Source organism: Osmia lignaria, chromosome 7, assembly GCF_051020975.1.
Source record: "Osmia lignaria lignaria isolate PbOS001 chromosome 7, iyOsmLign1, whole genome shotgun sequence".
Taxonomy (NCBI): domain Eukaryota; kingdom Metazoa; phylum Arthropoda; class Insecta; order Hymenoptera; family Megachilidae; genus Osmia; species Osmia lignaria.
In genome coordinates, this window is record NC_135038.1 from 5,710,748 (window position 1) to 5,729,682 (window position 18,935).

General features: G+C 39.3%; 4 protein-coding genes across 12 annotated transcripts; 3 read left to right on the plus strand and 1 right to left on the minus strand.

Moving 5' to 3' along the window:
• Positions 1-4,150, plus strand: MARCH6 (membrane-associated ring finger (C3HC4) 6). Its single transcript, XM_034324107.2, has 6 exons — positions 1-117; positions 484-912; positions 983-1,729; positions 1,820-2,476; positions 2,551-3,004; positions 3,095-4,150. Exons 2-6 carry the CDS (start codon positions 526-528, stop codon positions 3,838-3,840), a joined length of 2,991 nt encoding a protein of 996 aa, XP_034179998.2. The 5' UTR covers positions 1-117; positions 484-525; the 3' UTR covers positions 3,841-4,150.
• A 536-nt stretch (positions 4,151-4,686) lies between these two features.
• On the minus strand, positions 4,687-11,497 carry LOC117604256 (DIS3-like exonuclease 2). Of its 8 annotated transcripts, none has more exons than XM_034324126.2 (10): positions 10,836-11,497; positions 10,590-10,720; positions 7,727-7,884; positions 7,033-7,658; positions 6,692-6,953; positions 6,095-6,612; positions 5,728-6,022; positions 5,451-5,644; positions 5,091-5,373; positions 4,687-5,011 (listed from the first exon to the last, which is right to left on the minus strand). In XM_034324126.2, exons 3-10 carry the CDS (start codon positions 7,808-7,810, stop codon positions 4,904-4,906), a joined length of 2,370 nt encoding a protein of 789 aa, XP_034180017.1. In that variant the 5' UTR covers positions 7,811-7,884; positions 10,590-10,720; positions 10,836-11,497; the 3' UTR covers positions 4,687-4,903. The 8 variants fall into 8 exon arrangements, with proteins under 8 accessions (XP_034180017.1, XP_034180015.1, XP_034180018.1 ...); XM_034324124.2 differs by lacking the exons at positions 10,590-10,720; positions 10,836-11,497 and adding exons at positions 8,097-8,180; positions 8,247-8,475 and having other exon boundaries at positions 7,727-7,988; XM_034324127.2 differs by lacking the exon at positions 10,836-11,497 and having other exon boundaries at positions 10,590-10,782.
• Positions 8,631-14,401, plus strand: Gdh (glutamate dehydrogenase, mitochondrial). Its single transcript, XM_034324145.2, has 8 exons — positions 8,631-9,301; positions 11,830-12,030; positions 12,302-12,535; positions 12,618-12,775; positions 12,855-13,013; positions 13,083-13,293; positions 13,383-13,537; positions 13,619-14,401. The coding sequence occupies exons 1-8, from the start codon at positions 8,872-8,874 to the stop codon at positions 13,733-13,735; spliced, it is 1,665 nt and encodes a 554-aa protein (XP_034180036.2). The 5' UTR covers positions 8,631-8,871; the 3' UTR covers positions 13,736-14,401.
• Positions 14,402-14,538: 137 nt separating this feature from the next.
• Positions 14,539-17,895, plus strand: LOC117604272 (band 7 protein AAEL010189). Of its 2 annotated transcripts, XM_034324155.2 has the most exons (10): positions 14,539-14,902; positions 15,257-15,386; positions 16,613-16,722; positions 16,776-16,848; positions 16,918-17,000; positions 17,073-17,276; positions 17,340-17,395; positions 17,459-17,537; positions 17,597-17,698; positions 17,756-17,895. In XM_034324155.2, the coding sequence occupies exons 2-10, from the start codon at positions 15,293-15,295 to the stop codon at positions 17,858-17,860; spliced, it is 906 nt and encodes a 301-aa protein (XP_034180046.1). In that variant the 5' UTR covers positions 14,539-14,902; positions 15,257-15,292; the 3' UTR covers positions 17,861-17,895. The 2 variants fall into 2 exon arrangements, with proteins under 2 accessions (XP_034180046.1, XP_034180047.1); XM_034324156.2 differs by lacking the exons at positions 14,539-14,902; positions 15,257-15,386 and adding an exon at positions 15,401-16,379.
• The last annotated feature ends 1,040 nt before the right edge of the window (positions 17,896-18,935 follow it).

The following is an 18,935-nucleotide window of genomic DNA, read 5'->3' on the forward strand; positions in this document are numbered from 1 at the left end:
GTCCAGTCTTGGTGACCCTGTAGTCACTGCAAAAAGGAAAGAGCTAGAAGTAGCAGTAGACATTTTCAGAATTTTGCACAATAACTTTAAGTTTCATGCGTCTTTGTCAAGGCATGCGTAAGTTGATACCATAATGCTCCAAATAATACACGTAGTTCATGGAGTGATTTTACAATTTGTGAAGAAGATGCTGGATGTATTCAATATCCGTTATTCGACGATGTTTTCAACATAGTCCCTTATTTTTTTTCTCTTTCTCGACAATAATCATTAAAATTCAACGTGGCTTTCGTCATTTCTTATATTTAATTCACAGTCGGATCGTAAAAATTTCATCAAACTTTTGTTGATCTTAATTAAATCATTCAAATTTCCATGTAATAACGTACCATTTAACCAACTTCACGATTTCGTTAAGTTCGGTTACTTTGTAAACATATATTTCAAATATTATAATACATTGTCTTATTGTTCTTGTTTCAGTGAGATTGTTACTTTAATCAGTTATTTCAAAAGAAGCCAAACATGACGGAGGACATGTTAGGTGCAGATATCTGCAGGGTCTGTCGCTCTGAAGGCCTTGCAGATAGACCTCTTTTCCATCCTTGTATATGCACAGGCAGTATTAAATGGATACATCAAGAATGTTTAATACAATGGATGCGTTATTCGCGCAAAGAATATTGTGAACTTTGCGGATACCGGTTTTCATTCACGCCAATTTATAGCCCAGACATGCCACGGCGTGTGCCACTGAAAGATGTTATCGGAGGATTAATTTCTAGCATTGTAAGAGCAGTAAAATATTGGTTGCATTATACTTTAGTTGCAATTGCTTGGCTCGGGGTTGTTCCATTGACTGCTTGCAGAACTTACAGAGCTTTGTTCAGTGGACCTCTGGATCTAGTTAGGGTAATTGTCCTCTATAAGAAGATCGAGCGTCAAGATATCCTATATTTAACAATTGTATTTCCGTTTACAGATAATGTCATTACCAATGGACATACTGTCTACAGAAAATATATCCTCAGACGTGTTTCACGGTTGTTTCGTAGTCACCTGCACCCTGTTCGCGTTTATCGGTATAGTATGGTTACGAGAACAAATTTTACATGCCGGAGGTCCTGACTGGCTCGAAAGGGACAACGTACAATTGCCGCCCGTCGATAACCCACCGCCTCGCGTAGAAGTTCCTGCGCAACAACATCAAGAGCAAAGAGCTCTTCAACAACAGGAGATTCAAGACAATAACAATGTCCCACCGTTCGTTGACGAGCCACCGATCTTGCCAGATCATTCGAACAATGATAATTTAAGAAACGTAGAAGGACACAGAGCGGAGGAAATCGACGTGTCCGATAATCAAAGAATAGCCGATGCCGAAGGAATTGGTGGCAATGGTGAACAGCAAATGGCCGCCAGAAGCGGCGTACAACAAGCAGAGCAACCTCCTAGAGATATGGAGGCCCAAGATGTCGAACAACCAGTACCACCTAGAGAAGAGTTGCCTGCAGAAGCTGAACAAGCGAATGCGGGTGGCGGTGAAGGATGGAGAGATCAAGTGCAAGGTCAGGCACAAGGAGAAGCCGAAGAAGCAAACTGGATTCCACTGGAGTGGGATAGACCGGCTGAGGAATTAACTTGGGAACGTCTTTTAGGCTTAGACGGATCTCTTCTTTTTCTCGAACACGTATTTTGGGTTGTTTCGCTGAATACCCTCTTCATCATGGTATTTACTTCAATATTTTACTACAAAATATGAAGTAGTTAATTTCGTATTGCTGTAGTGCAAAATGTATATTTCTTCTTTATTTTTCAGGTGTTCGCTTTCTGCCCCTATCATATTGGCAGTTTCGCTATAACGGGTCTGGGATTACAAGAGTACGCGGCTGCATCGCACTTCGAAGGATTAGTTACTACACTGTGTGGTTATTGCGTTATTGGAGTCTGTTTGGTAGTTCTTCACACATTAGCTGCTCTTTTAGGTTTCCAACGCTCTCAGCGTATATTGGGTTTATGTTATGTCATAGTAAAAGTTTCTCTTTTGAGTGTCGTCGAGATAGGTGTACTTCCTTTGGTTTGTGGCTGGTGGTTGGACATTTGTTCGTTAGCAATGTTCGACGCCACTCTTAGAGACAGGGAATCTTCTTTCAGACTGGCTCCTGGTACATCAATGTTTATACATTGGCTGGTAGGAATGATTTACATATATTACGTTGCTTCGTTTATTCTGCTTTTACGAGAAGTGCTGCGGCCAGGAGTGCTATGGTTTCTGAGAAACTTAAACGATCCCGATTTCTCTCCTATCCAAGAAATGATACATCTTCCAATTTTAAGACACGTAAGAAGACTCGTCACATCCGCGGTTATATTTGGAACAGCTATTTTATTAATGCTATGGCTACCGGTGAAACTTTTAAGATGGGCTTGGCCAGGATTTTTACCATACACAGTGACTGTCCAAAGCGAGGCTCAGGTAACAAATTATGATAATTATATTTTCTTAACAGATGAATTTTTGTTTCAACGATTATTCTCTTTTCAAATCAGGTGAGCGAATTGTCATTAGAATTGCTGTTGCTGCAAGTCATCCTTCCCGCATTGCTGGAACAGTCTCATACGCGAACATGGTTGAAAGCTTTGATAAGAGGCTGGTGTCGAGTGGTGGCCTGGATATTAGATCTTCAGTCTTATCTTCTGAGAGATCAAACCGAGGATCCAGACCCGGCGGTAATCGAGGAACCACAGCATCCGGATTTAGGTGCCGCACATCTGGCGTTATCGCAACGAGAAGCGCCGAAAGGGTTCCAACCGTACGTCAGGCCACGTTGGTTCCCTGCCCGGCTAGTAGGCCTTTTATTCTGCGTTTGCATTTCCCTTGTCGTTGCTAGTTTGATCGCAATGATTCTCCCTGTTTGGCTCGGGCGCAGAGTAATGGCACTATGGATGGTCGGAGCTCCGGCTCCGTCTCCGCCGGTCTTACCACCTACTTTGAGCGGATCTGGTAAGTTTATGGATTTTCTACATTAAAGCTTACTTTGTACTCTTCTTCCTTCCTTAAATAATATTGTTTTTCTTTGTTGTAATCTTTCAGAAACCAGCGAAGCCACGGTAGCTCTATCTGGACGAGTACACGAGGTGTACACCGTGGCCTGTGGAACGTACGTATGTTGGGCTGCAGCGAGGGGATTAGCCTTAGCATTTTTCTGGTTACCACGCGGTCGAAGAGCTGTTCTGGATAGGGTAAAGCATTGGGCAATCATAGGTGTTAAAGCGTCGGTAGCGTTTTTCCTACTTATTGGCCTAATACCGCTTTTATTTGGTCTTCTTCTTGAATTAGTTGTCGTAGTACCATTGCGGGTACCCTTAGAACAAAATCCTATTTTGTTTATCTGGCAAGATTGGGCTTTGGGCGTTTTATACACAAAAATAGCAACCGCCATTACCATGATGGGGCCAGATTGGAGGATTCGTCTTGCAATTGAACGGGCGTACAATGACGGTATTAGAGAAATAGATTTGAAATTCATCGTTATGGAATTGGCAGCGCCGGTAATATGTTGCTTTGGTCTTGCTCTGGCTGTTCCTTACGCTGTAGCCTACGGTATAATTCCTCTTTTGATCACAAATTTACAGACACAAATTCTTATCGCTAGACATTTGTATCCTTTCCTTTTATTAGTAAGTTTGGTGTGTATCGTTATATATTTCCAAATTCGACAATTCAAAAAACTTTACGAACACATAAAGAACGATAAATATCTGGTAGGGAAAAGACTCGTAAATTACGAACATCGAAATAAGTCTCAATCGCAGCAACAGCCGCAGGGATCGAGCTAACGCTCTAGGTATAAATTGATTCTCAACGGTGATGTGAAATTAACAAAAAAAAAAAAATTCTTTGATGTACATTCTCTATCGCGCTTAATCATAACGAGCGTTAACTTATGTTAATTATACTTTAATACTTTCTATTATAATTTATTGATGTAAGCGATACTGAATAAATTAAAAAGACTGTTATCCGATGTATCGCTTTTGCGTTTGATACATTGCCGAATGCCGATATTTTTTTATTCGAACGAAAATACATTGTTTGAAAGTAACGATCAGCATCTTGCGCGGTAACGAATAGACACGATTTCAAAAAGATCTAAGATTAACGTTACTTCATTTATTACTGATCGAATAAAACATTTTTTGAATAGATTATATATATGAAAAAATATATATTTGATCTTTTAAAGTATAACGTACAAAATTTGATTAAAGTTGCATGACACGTTTAGAGCCACTATGAAAGTAAGACTACGTTTTAACCGAAAATTTGTTAGTAATGAAATAACATAGACATATTTTACTGTAAAACATTAACGTTTAACATAGACTTGTATGAAATTAAAGAGAAAAATTTATACTCTGATCATAATAAAATGAGATCGTATTTCTAAATCTTCTAATGTGATAAATTTCAACAATTTCGGCTAATTATTTCACGTAAAATTAGAATATATACTTTACGCGTGGTATATATAATTTTATGTACAAAGTTAGATACAAGTAAGTATTATTTATTTGTATACGTACCAATCGTTTAGAAACGAATGAAAATACCCGATCATAAACATGTAAAGACGTTCCCGCGATGTACATTACAACACATGTGAAATAAAGAATGTCCTTGAGAAGAAATTTCATTTATTTTTTTTTTTTACCTGTTTTGAACGATCCATCTTCGAAAATATCATTACAAAATAATGTCTCTTTTCTATCTAATTATGATCCACTTCTCTTTAAGCTGCCACTTAAAATTCAACATAACATCCATGAAATGTATATAGTCCAAAATATGAATTTCATGTAAATATCGTATAAATAAAAATATGATTCACAACATAAATTGTTACGATTCTATTTCCTCCTCATTCGGTGGTAGAATGGTACCGATCAGTTGAAAAAACTCGGGATGCTTTTCAACTTGCAAATACAATAAAGTAAAAACATTTATTACCTGGAAATAGCGGGTAAATTAATGTCATTCGAATTGTTATATTTGCAACACTGATAATATATGTTTTTTTAAATATTACCTGACTAGCAGACGTTTCTTTCCAAGAAATACGTATCGTCGGAACTGAATACTCTGAAGAATATTCAATATCCGCCGAACTCCGTAACTCTGAAAGAGAAATCCTTAACTTTATACCAACATGGCATAGTATAACGTCTATAAAATTTTCTGTTACGTTCAACACGATGCCTATAGTGATCATAGGACCGTTCAAGTCCACTAAGTACGTAAAGTACAATTCACTGCTACGTTCTTGAGCCATTTTTGCATTATACTTTTTGATGTTACAAATTGCTGCTATTCTATTGCGATAAAAATAAAAAAATTAACGGTATAATTTTACATCAATTGCTTTCCTTCTTCCTAACAACCAACTTACTCTTTGCACAATTTTTCCGACCATTTTTCGGGCAATGTTACGTTTTGCATAGTCCAATATAGCAAACGATGTACTACACAATCCGAATACCGTCTAATCGGAGAAGTAAAATGCGTGTAAAGGGCCACATTTAAAGCGTAATGCTTCAAGTCGTCCTCTGTGTTAACAGTCGAGGAACACTTGTAAGTCGCACGCTGTAGAAATTAGTAATTTTAAAAACCAAAAAAAAAAAAGAAAAGCAAAGAATGTTGGGAATGAATGAAGGAAATGATCATACTGCCATAGCTTTGGAACAAAGACTGTTGATGACCATCATTCTGTACTTCGTCATAGTTTTAGACTCGTTACTTTGAAAATCTATCTCTTCTTCGTAAAGTTTGATACTGGCATGCAAGGAAGCGGACGATTTAACGTCCAAATGAATTCCAAATCTTTGCAGAGTTTCTTTGGTCGTATTGAGAACACGCTGCGATGGTTCTCTATGATTACGTAGCAAAGCGGTTTCGGGAATGGTATCATACAAATGAGTGGCAACCGTCATGTTAGCTAACAACATAAATTCTTCTATAAGTCTAAAACATATACGAATACATGTATATATGGTCTCTGGTTATTATCTTGGTTTTAAAAAATGATATAAATACCTGTTACTGTCTCGCTGTTCTTCTATACTGTACGATACTGGTAAACGCGTGGTCCTATCAATTGTAACATGCAATTTAGGTTGATCTATTCGTAGCGCTCCATTTTCAAACCTTTTATTACGCATCTGAACGGCTAAATTATTTAAAATGTTTACTTTTCTCGATAAATCGTCAGGAGTAAAATTTCCGCTTATACTTAAGAAATCTTTAGGCCAATTTTTTTCTGGATTTTCAATGAATATCTGTGCATGTTGATACGCCATTTGACAACACGACCTTATTACAGTTTTAGCGAAACGATGACTGACAATTTTAGCATCTTCTGTCATTTCCCAAATAACGGAGAAAGCTAGTTTATCTTGGCCTGGTAGTAGGGAACATACTTGGCACAATTGTTTTGGTAACATATGGTATACATTATCCGCCATGTAAATGGTTGTTGCTCGTTTTGAAACTTGGACATCCAACGGTGATGCAAAATCAAGGAAATGAGTAACGTCCGCTATATGTACACCGATCTGTAATTAAGACAATATATGTAATAACTGCAGATAATACAAGCTAACTGGACAGTTTGATTTAATAACAACAAATTACTTCATAATTTTTATTTTCTAAAATTTTGCAAGAAACCGCATCATCTAAATCAACTGCTGTGGCCGGATCTATGGTAAACACGCATTCGTCTCTCCAATCTTCTCTATCTTTTAAATCATCCTCTGTCAATGAATAGTCGCTGTTAGGAAGTCCTTCTATTGCATCAAGACTGTATGGTGTTACATCCAAATCATGTTCAAGTAATATTGCATTAGACTCAACTTCTACATCGCCTATACTTCCGACTACTTTTTCAATTTTTCTGTAAAGAATATAATACAATGATCTCTGTAAATCTATCTCTATAAATCATTTCATAAATTGATTAACTTCTAGCATACCCAAACGCAAATTGAGGCTTCACCCAGTTAGTTAAAACAGCGAGATATAATGTATCATCGCAACTGTTTAAATCTGCGGCGAATCGTTCCAACGATTCCCGATATATTTTAATCAACGGAACGCGTTGATCTCTAGGATAAAAAAATATGGACGAATCCCTTTGTCTTAAGCATCCAACCGCTTTCCTTGGATGTATTTTTTCTCTTATACAAATAACAATGCCTGTTTTCTGTATCTGTCCTTGATGCGTACGCCATTTTTCTGGAGGATTTATACGAGCTACAACAAAGTCTCCGTCCAAAGCACGATTTCGGTCTCTTATACCAATTATCAGTAGGTCGCACTGATCGTCGAATAAAGATAAATAAGCATGCTTATTATATCTAGAATTAATACGCAGATATCCTTCTACATACTGTACATCCATTGAATTTTTGAGCATTAAAATCTCATCGATTTTACTTGTAGGTATATATTTTGGAAATGTCTCCTTTTCTTTCAAGGATTTCGATTTTTTAAAATCAGTTTCATTTTCTTTGGTCTCCTCAGAATAAACTATACTTGGATTTTCTTTTTCATTTTGCTTCTTCTTTTTCTTTTTTGTTTTGCGACCATTCTGGGTTTTCTGGAAGAAATAGGCATATTTCAATTGCTTGTGTATAATACATGATTAGAGAAACTTTTCAGCTGTACCTGTTTGGAAGTTTGTTTAGCAACATTCTTGCGATTATCCTTACAATTTATTGTCTCCTGTTGGAGTCGTGAGCACTGAGGCATTGCCTCACTTTCGTAGTGATTATTTTTATAAGCAACTTTTACAGGAGGTACACATTGCTTCCTACTACCAGAATCTGAGAAATTTGACTCTTTTGACATAATTTCAATTTTATATGTACCACTCATTCGAATATACATGAAAATTGATCATGAAAAATTTAATGTACTTAACTGTTACCTGGTAGTAGTACATATACTATTTAAATACATGATTAAATACATACGTTCATGTTAACTTATATGCATAAAAAAGCAAATAAAAAAAAAATCGTCATTGACAACGTACAATTTCGTCGATAAGATTCCAGGAATGAACAAAATTACATATCTTAAGATAGGTGTTGCGCTTAATTGCCAACAGATTATAAACCTAACAAAAATATAATCCCGATTATAATTTTATACAATTTTAATAAAATTTTAAACCGATCCATACTTAAATAAAAAAACCATCCACGATTTTCGAAGTTTAATTTTTCATATTCAAATTCTTCCTGCTTCGGTTGTTTCAATCGATAACGATCGCACTCGATTTATCACTAATCGATGTTTGTCAGCAGTGCTTACAATCTAACAATGAACAATTAAAATATCGTTGAAAAATTGATTGTTTACAGGTGAAGAAAAGGAAACAACGATACACATCGGGATCGTAGCCAAAGAGTGGGTATAATTTTTTTGTCCTAGTTACACGGTAGGTAAATTCGATGGTGAACGTTGGCAATCGTAACTCGATCGTATATGCGTGGGGAGAATTTCCAGTTGGCAAGTATGTAAAAAGCGATTTGGAGTATGTGTAGTTGGCAAGTAGGGTGGTGAGGTGTGTAGGTTGAGAAGTTGTGTCGCGAGAGAGCGGTGGAAAAGTGAGGTTGTTTCGATCGGTGGTAAGGTAACAGAATTGCTCGGCCAGTCGTACGAAAGAGTGTACCTCCGAGAGGATCGAAGGAAGGATCGAAGGATAAGAATAAGAATCGAGTACTTAAGTTGTGAATCAGATATTTGAAGGATCTTTGAATCGAAATAAAAGCGGCTGCGACAGTGGTGATAGAGGATCAACGAAAATGTTTCACGTGAAGAAACTGACTAGATCGTCGATCGCTTTGAAGCAAGTGCCGTGCAATGACATCCTGCACAACGCATTGATACGCATCATACCGGCGTTTCAAACACGCGGTTATGCCGACCATCAGATACCCGATAAACTAAAGAATATCCCCGACGATCCAAATCCAAAATTCTTCGACATGGTCGAATACTTTTTTCATCGCGCTTGTCAGATCGTCGAGGATAAATTGGTCGAGGATATTGGGAAACGTTCGAGGTTGAGCGTGGAAGAGAGAAAGAAGAAGGTAAAGGGTATCTTGATGTTAATGGAACCATGTGATCATATCCTCGAGACTACGTTTCCCCTGAGACTCGATTCTGGCGACTACGAGATGATTACTGGCTATCGCGCACAGCATTCGACCCACAGAGTACCTTGCAAAGGAGGTAAAATCAGCCACGTTTCGAATTTCAATTATTCCTTATTAAATTCTGATTATGATAATATCAACGTTCTCAGGCATTTATATTTTATTTTACCAATATATTATACAGACGTCACGTTTGCGTAAATTAATTATTTTTTATTGCCGCGATTACCTGTGCTTGTTTAAATTCGATATTGGTAGGCGCACCAATTACGTCATCGACAATGACACGTAGCGGATTTGAAAGAATTCTAAATCGACTTGATCGTAGAGAATCGCGTAAGGAAACAACAATAAACGTTTTAGGTTTCTTTCACCGGTTCTCTTTCTATTTAACCTTCGAATTTACCACAGCTGATCAGTTACTTTTAGGTATTCATAGTACTGCGTACATACTGTCAAGTCTGTAACACTTGCGACAATTTTGTGGCTTCGTCCGTTATAACGCGGTTTTAACCTCGATTCCAGAGGACGGCTGAAAAACGCGACTAACCCTTCTAGGATCATCTTAAAATAATTTCTCGTTTAGTCGTTAAATTGCTGGGAAATGTGATTCGAAAAAATTGTTTTCGACGCACGCCTTGCTAATGGATCGAGAATGATAAATAACGCGCAGACGTTTAAGTTTTATTGTATCGTATACGTTTAAATACGCGCCATACTTATTACTCACGAGGATCGCATTACGTCGATTAAGCACTGCTGTTATATACACTTAGGTTATGACGTACGATGGCAATTAAAATTTTTTAAACGACACAATGATCTCATTTAACACACGAAATTCACAGTAAATAAATTTAAAAAAAAACGGTGACCTTGTCTGTGATAAAACTCAGTTGAGTGCCAGTTTTATCGAACTTGACTTTGGCAGTCACGTGCGATCCCTCGACTATGATAAGTATCGATATAATCGAGATTCATCGATGCTCGCCGATTAAGCGTTGCATATCTAAATTCTGTTATCTGTATGATTTTTAGGGGTTATGTTGGTCGCTCGTCTTGCGAAATTAAAAATAGGAATTGAAAATTCGTTTTCGTTGTAGTTAAAAGAAGCCAGCGGCATTGCTCATTGCTAGCGATGCCAAGCTGTCTAGTCGTTTTCCTCTTCCCTGCCAAATATTAGCTAACTACCTTGAATCGTGTTTTAAATTAAGAGCTTGGCAATCACGTGTATCGTGTCAATGTCATGAATGACGGTGAAAAGGTCAATGCTCTCGTCGAGGAAAACGTTTGATTTTTACATGCATTCATTAGTAACAGATTAGGGAACAAGGCTCGTAAATTCGTTTCAAGCACGTACTTACCGTACGCGCTAAAAATATTTGCTGCGACGTTAGGCGGATACGTATATCGATTAGGTATAGCTTCGAGATGTTATTTAACAGGGCCGGCCCTGAGATTTCTGGGGTCCAAGGCGAGCTCCGAAAAAGGGCCCCTTCACATATATGATATAAAAAAAGTAACTCAAATAAAATTTATAAAATTAACATTAAACCTTGTAACTAATTTAGATTTGCATTTACATCGATTAATATTCAAGTAAACATTACCTTTTTTGCATTCTTATGTTAGAGGCAAAATCGTCTTATGGGGGCCCTAGGTGGCCGCCAAGGCCGGCCCTGTTATTTAAAAAAAGTCATTAACGAGGTCACGAGGTGTGTAAGGACGCTAAGATGCGGACAAACGAGATGCCGTGGTGAAGCTATTTCGGAACTGCGCTATTTGCATAACGTTGCTTATTCTCCTCGACCTCTAATTCACAACTTCTCCTCGCTTTTTTACTCGAGATCGAAATAGTAATTTCTTACGTATACCCGTACGCGTATATACACTGAGAAACGCGTGCCCCGGAACACGTGTTTAGAAACGTCCACGCGTGATGCTGTTTTCCCGAACAACAATTCGTTATGTAATTTGTTTGAAGAAATCATCAGCTATTTTAAGATACACGCTTCCGCGAGACACCATCTTCCGAGATTTATCGCTCGAAATCGATGATCGATTGCTCTCGTACAATCGCGGATTAGTTCGATTCGCGATCGATAACTGCGATTTCTACGCGCCTGTCTATCAGGCAAGGCCGTATCAATCGCGAAATAATCCAGCATGATCAATATCTATCCCCCGTTACACTCACGAGACGCAGTCCTTATCGTATATTTTAATATCAGGCTCGGACGAGATCGATTCTAGATCAATCGACGGATGTATATCTATCGTGAAAAAAATGAACTAGAGCGAGTTTGCGGTCAGACCGGAAGTGGCCCCCCGTAAAAAAAAAAAAAAAAAATTCAGCCATTGAAATTTTGACCCACTAAATACAATGGCGCAAGAATTTTTTTTGACAACTCGTAACGTTTGGCCTGTACAAAAGTGACGAAAAGTCTAAATGCTATAGTCCCCTTCTCGAGATTTTCAATCTTAGATACGGGTTGGCTAATAAAATTTATATATTTAGCCCTTGTACGCAAACATGATTATGTCGAGCCAGAAATACACCATCCCACGGATATTACGCCATAACAATGCTATTTCTCCTTTTAGGTATTCGTTTCTCGATGGACGTATCCCGGGACGAAGTGAAGGCTTTGTCCGCGCTAATGACCTTCAAGTGTGCCTGCGTGGACGTACCTTTCGGCGGAGCGAAAGCGGGGATCAAGATTAACCCGAAACTCTACTCCGAGCACGAGCTCGAGAAGATCACCAGAAGATTCACCTTAGAACTCGCGAAGAAAGGATTCATCGGTGAGGACCCTCGTCGAATTGAGAAAAAAGAAGAATCCGAGTAGCGGAGGAAGGCCAAGATGCGTTGCGAAATCTATTTGTTTCGATCGAAACTGTTTACCGTCGATCAAATTTCGCTTGGCTCTAAAAGTATCACGCAACACGCAATAGAAGCAATCACGCGGTTAATTAAATTTTCAAATCCTTTCTCCGGTGACGAGCACCGTGTAAAAATGACGAACGCGTGACACCGATTGCTACATTGATAATATCCGGGTTTAAATTTTCAAAGGGCCCGGCCTGGATGTTCCTGCTCCCGACATGGGTACCGGAGAACGCGAGATGTCTTGGATCGCTGACACATACGCGAAGACCATAGGGCACACGGACATCAATGCTCACGCCTGCGTAACTGGAAAGCCTATCAATCAAGGAGGAATCCACGGACGCATATCGGCGACCGGTCGCGGAGTCTTTCACGGAGTGGAGAATTTTATCAATGAAGCTAATTACATGAGCATGATCGGTGAGGAAGGGATTAAATTAGTAAGAATTCAATATAAATTTGCTATGAAATTGGATAAGAAATTTTGGTTAATTTCAAACAGGTACCACCCCCGGTTGGGGCGGAAAGACGTTCATCGTGCAAGGTTTCGGTAACGTCGGTCTTCATTCGATGCGTTACCTTCACCGTGCCGGTGCCGCTTGTATAGGAGTAATCGAACACGACGGCGCTATCTACAACCCGGAGGGCATCGACCCAAAGGCAAGCTTTGTTTAAAAAAATCACAAGAAAACAATCTTGTGATGTGAACAGTTTAATTAGATTGTTCCCTCGCCCTTAGCAACTGGAAGACTATCGCATAGAGAATGGTACCATCGTCGGCTTCCCCGGTGCCAAACCGTATCCCGATGGTGATAAACTGATGTTCGAGGAATGCGACATATTTATACCAGCCGCTGTTGAGAAAGTCATTACCAAAGAAAATGCTGGTTGCATTCGGGTAAATGAAGTTCTTCCTCTTAGGCTATTCATCCGTAATGAATCCTTGTAAAATTAACATTCTTCTTAGGCGAAAATCATCGCCGAAGCTGCCAATGGGCCAACAACTCCAGCTGCCGATAAAATTTTAATCGAAAAGAATATTATGGTCATACCGGATTTGTACATCAACGCTGGTGGTGTTACAGTCTCTTTCTTCGAATGGTTGAAGAATCTGAACCATGTGTCTTATGGTCGTCTTACCTTTAAATACGAGAGAGAATCAAATTATCATTTATTAGGTAGCAAACATTTATATTTATTAACAACTGTTCTATTAGAAACTACGTTACCAGCGCACCGTGTACTTATCGCATCCTGTTCTTCGTAGAATCCGTTCAGGAATCGTTAGAACGTAGGTTTGGCAGAGTCGGTGGTCGAATTCCCGTTACACCCTCCGAAGCTTTCCAGAAGCGTATCTCTGGTGCATCTGAAAAAGATATCGTCCACTCTGGTTTAGATTACACGATGGAAAGATCCGCTAGGGTAACGTTATTTCCTCTGTTTTATTTTATTTAATTAGATATCAATTCGACTTGTCTGATAATCTTATTCGTACTTTTGCAGGCTATCATGAAGACAGCCATGAAATACAATCTTGGCTTGGATTTGAGGACAGCAGCCTACGTGAACTCGATCGAAAAGATCTTCACCACTTATTCCGAAGCGGGTCTTGCGTTTTAAACGCCGAGTATTCGAGTATGCAGAGCAGACCGTATCGATCGTGATCGGTAACGAGACGACTGTAAAAAGTTGCGAGACAGTATTTTGAAAACTTACTCACGATACACGCGTATATCTTCCCCGGCTTGCACTGTCCAGTCGCGCGTCGGCAAAGACCAAAACTAGCAGCGGAAGTAATCGTGTACGTCGATCGTCGCGCGTTAGATTTTTCGAACGCATCGTAATAATAATTTGCCTAATCAATTCCCGTCGCGTCGATACGCGCGTATACCTGTGCCCCCCCTGTAAGCGTATTGCACTTACATACACGTGAAGATATCGAACCGGATACAGAAGAGTTAACGCACTCGTAGGAGATAAACGAAGCATTCGTTTCGCTCCTCCCGTGTTAACCTAACAGGAACTCGGAACAGTAATGGTACATTGGTGCATTTTTGTATCTCACTTTTTATCGGTGTACCTTGATACTCGAGAAAGTTTACTTGAAAGTCGATAAAAACTAACATTATATTCCCTCGGATATAAAGTTTCGCTGTTGAAAAAACGGTTTATAGTCATTTATAATAAAAGCTCGTTTCTACAATTGAATCGGAAAACGCGATGTATCATACAGTAATATTGTTATAAGTATCAAGAGTATGTCAATAAACGTATGCTCTTAATTAACGAATTCTATTCATTCCAATCCTTCACCTTAGAAATTAGAATTAGTTTATCCAAAATTGTATCGCGCGAATCTATAAATATAGTAATGAGTCACGAACTAGGCGAATTTAATATCTCGTTTATAGATAGAACGCACAATAACTGAATATTTTAGTCATAGTTACGCAACGGATAATGAATAAACTTCACTCGCACGTCTGTCAATGCGCAGTGGAGTTGAAAATAATTTCATTTTACAGTGACGAGTTCGCATCTGTTATCGAAAGTTTCGATTTGAAGATAGAAAACCGTTTCGATCGCGTGTCCGGAAATTTCTATCAATTACCAAAGTGAAGGATAGCGAAAATGAGCCACCGCGTTTACGAACGCCGGGCTGGCTATGTACTTTCCTATATCACTAGTTGGGGCGGCGGCCGTCCCCGTATAAAGCGTCCCGACGCCGCGACGCTCCCCTCATTCGTCTAGTTAGTTCTTTCAACGGCACTCAACAATCTACGCAAGGTGAATACCTGTTTCTCTGATTTTTCCAATTTTCCCGCGTTCTTCGCGTTTCCATAAATCAGATCGGAACCTCTAACTCTACACCTTTCTTTAGTTTATACAAAGAATCTCGAGTATCCTGATATCGTTGATCAATTTCCAGTTTCTTTTATATCACAAGAACGCTTACACGCAATTAACGCGTATTTAATCACGCGTGGGGGTGATTATTTGTCACCGAAAGCGGGAAGATTCCGTCGAATGAAATTCAAATTCGCAAGATTTCTCGCGGCAATTATTAAAATCGGTAAATTATCAAGCGTCAAGTTTTACCTTATTATTAAACGCATTTTACATTTCATTTTCTTAATTCAGGTGGCGAGATTCGAATCACGGGTCAACCCCATTGACATGTCCATTCCCATGGCCACGATGAGCAATGGAAACGGGTCAACGGTACAGATCAACACGCGGCCGGATGATATTCAGAACCGCATAATCGGTGGTGAGCAAAAACATCGCTGGTATCGTAAAATCCATCCACCTTACGGCTTACGTGTCAAATTCGGCAAGATCGAACTACTTTTACCCCTAGTTGCGCAGCTTATGAGTTATAAAATATTAATCGAGTGTAAAGAAGGTCGAATCTTTCCGTACACGTTGCCGCAAGGTTTCCCGTTTACAAGAAAGTTAAAGGTCGTCAATTATTCTACGATCATTCGCACCCTAACCCTCGGTGCACACGCGTTAACTACGAATCGTATTATACAAATTACGACGCACGTATATCGCGGAATTTCGAAGGCGACGATCCATCGTTTCAGTAGAGGAGGTCAATCATTAGCGATACTAGCCCTGGCATAGGTAAACTTGACTCTCTTAGCATTAACCCTGCGCTTGAATTCTGATAGACGACTATAAACACGTTTAACGAGTTATTTTTAACAACAAATCGATAGAAATATTACATATAAACGGAAGGCGGAATCGCGATGAACAAAACAATGATTAAATCACTCCCGAAAAAGCTATGCGAATTCTGTTTTATGAAAGATGAATAAACCACCTCTTATCTTAAAAAAGAAGCACGATAATCGTCGAATCGAGAGGAAGGCGAAAGGGGCAACGGGAGGAAACGAAAAGGGAAACTAGCTGTTGAAAGGAGGAAAAGCTGATGGGGTGTGCGCATTTCGCGCATGCCGGTCCGATTAAAGGGAGAAGGGTGGTCACGTACACAGATAGAATGTATACGTGGAAGGTAGAGAAAGAAAAACGGAGACATGCGAGTGGTTAAACAAGAGATAGGCGACTACCTCGTCATAGTGAACCGTGTAACGCGAATAACACCTTGCCCTGCCTCGTTTTCCTACCCAGTGGAACAGACCATCGCGACCACCACCCTTCTCTCCTCTTTATTCTCAGTTCAGAGACACACCGAGGGTGGTTATCACGCTCGATTTACGTATCGAGTCTGTTAATTGGTTCGAGATGACGAACGGTAAGCGGACGCAAACGAAAAATTTCCGAGCAATTGAAAAACTTCGTCGAAGAGCTAAGTTTTGATCTATCGTTTCTATAGTCGTATTTTCCTGACCGCGACTTGTGTATCGATCCGCGCGTGAATAAGCCATTTGCGGAATGAATGGTTAAACGTTCCTCTAATCGTCTCGATCTTGACGGGAATAAAAACTAAATCTCCGTCGTTCGATCATTTATTCCGGCCTGTTTCAGCAAACGAAAACTCGATACCAGATAAAAACACCTGTGGAAGTATTCTGATTGCGCTATCCTGGGTGATCGTGATCCTGACGATGCCGTTTTCCTTGTTCATTTGCTTCAAGGTAAGGATACACCACCTGTAATTAATACGAAATGATTAATAAAACGATCTTAGGTGGTGCAGGAATACGAAAGGGCTGTGATATTTCGACTGGGACGACTTCTTTCCGGGGGCGCTAAAGGACCAGGTAAGACATTCATTTATAATCCCCGTTCGATCGTGTGATCGCAAGGTAATTTCATCGATCGAATTCCAGGGATCTTTTTCATATTGCCTTGCGTGGACAATTATGCTCGCGTCGATTTGCGAACACGAACGTACGACGTGCCGCCGCAAGAGGTAAATCGATACGAAAGAGTATTAAGAGAAAATCGAAAATAGTAAATAGACAAGTTTGATCAACCGTATCAGGTATTGACGAAAGATAGCGTAACAGTGTCCGTCGACGCGGTGGTTTACTATCGGGTGAACAACGCGACGATCTCGATCGCGAACGTGGAGAACGTTCACCATAGCACCAGGTTGTTGGCACAGACCACACTTCGAAACACCATGGGTACCAGACCGCTTCACGAGATACTCAGCGAGCGTGAAACGATCTCCGGTAACATGCAGGTAAGGTCGTTATAAAAAGCTAAACACGCGGGCGTTTTAATGAAATTGTTTATCGAACGTCAGGTCTCCCTGGACGAAGCGACCGACACATGGGGGATAAAAGTGGAGCGAGTGGAAATGTGAGTGTGCAATTGCGATCGATAGAATCCTTTTACCACGGCGATCGATTTCATTTTTTACAGCAAGGACGTGCGACTACCGGTTCAGTTACAAAGAGCTATGGCTGCGGAGGCTGAAGCCGCTCGCGAGGCTCGCGCTAAGGTTTGTTCTCGAATTCGAAAAGGTAATATAAAAAATCATCGATCAATGTTTTACAATAGGTAATAGCAGCGGAGGGTGAACAGAAAGCTAGCCGTGCATTGAGAGAAGCCTCGGAGGTGATCGGCGATTCCCCTGCCGCGTTACAACTTCGTTACCTACAGGTACGTTCTTTTAAATAAAACTATATTAAAAATACTTTATGTACTGATCGCTTTCAGACTCTCAACACTATTTCTGCGGAGAAAAATTCTACGATCGTGTTCCCTCTGCCTATCGATTTACTGACGTACTTCATCCAAGCGGGAAACGCGAAAGAATCTTAATCGCGAGAGATGTTCTATTATTTAGAAACACATCTGAATCATTCGACGCCCTGATAAAGAAAACTAAACCATCACTTTAGATAGAGAAAATTATGAATCAAGTATCGTTAGAGTATCTTGATACAATGGTGTCGCCAGTATTTGATCAGATTCTCTTCTTAGCACGATACAATTATTCGTTGGTTTAGTTTTTTTCATTCAATACAGTAATGTCGAAGTAGAATTAGTATCATTAAATCGAAGAGAAAATATCACAACTAATCACCTTTCTTTCTAATCGATCGCCGTTGATACAATTTTCGTAACAATTTCATCGATGATAAGACATTTCGCACCGTTATCGCACACTAACTGGCTGACCAATTTTATACGACGCACTATATTATATACTATTATGTATATATATATACTTTTTAAACTTTCACTCGTATTTTTATAACTTGTTTGTTTATTTTAATTGTACCATTTATTACGGTACGCGAATTGCAGCGTGCGAGGACAATTTTTAATAATAATGTATACTAATAACGACGATAATAATAGCACCGTCGACGAGTATAATTTACTCTGATAAACGGAAACAAGTTACGTATTGGCTATTTGATTATATTGAATGTCGGTGTTATATTAAATATTAAAATTATGTAAATTGTACGTACGACAGGGATTTGAAGTAAATTGTGGAAAGTTTTAAAGTATTAGTTGTACATATAAAATCAGTGTTGCAAGTTAATGCACAGTGGTTCATTGATGAAATTGAAAAGAAGAGAAAGAAACGTACGTACAATGCAAGCTCAATTTTAGCCTATGTATTTATTATATGGCGATAAAGATTCGTTTCTTCGCCTACAATCGTTTTCAACGGCCTGAAAGCTAGATTCGGTCTAACATCTGCAATTTACCATCTCATCGTTGGAAACAAAGTATCGAGACTAAACGAACTTAAGACGAAAGGGATTTCGTTCATTGAAAAAAAAGCGGATAGGATTTGAAACTGTGAATTGAATATTTACCAGCCAGATTCCGATTACAGAACGGGTCCCACTTACACTGTTATATTCGTTTTCAGTTTTGC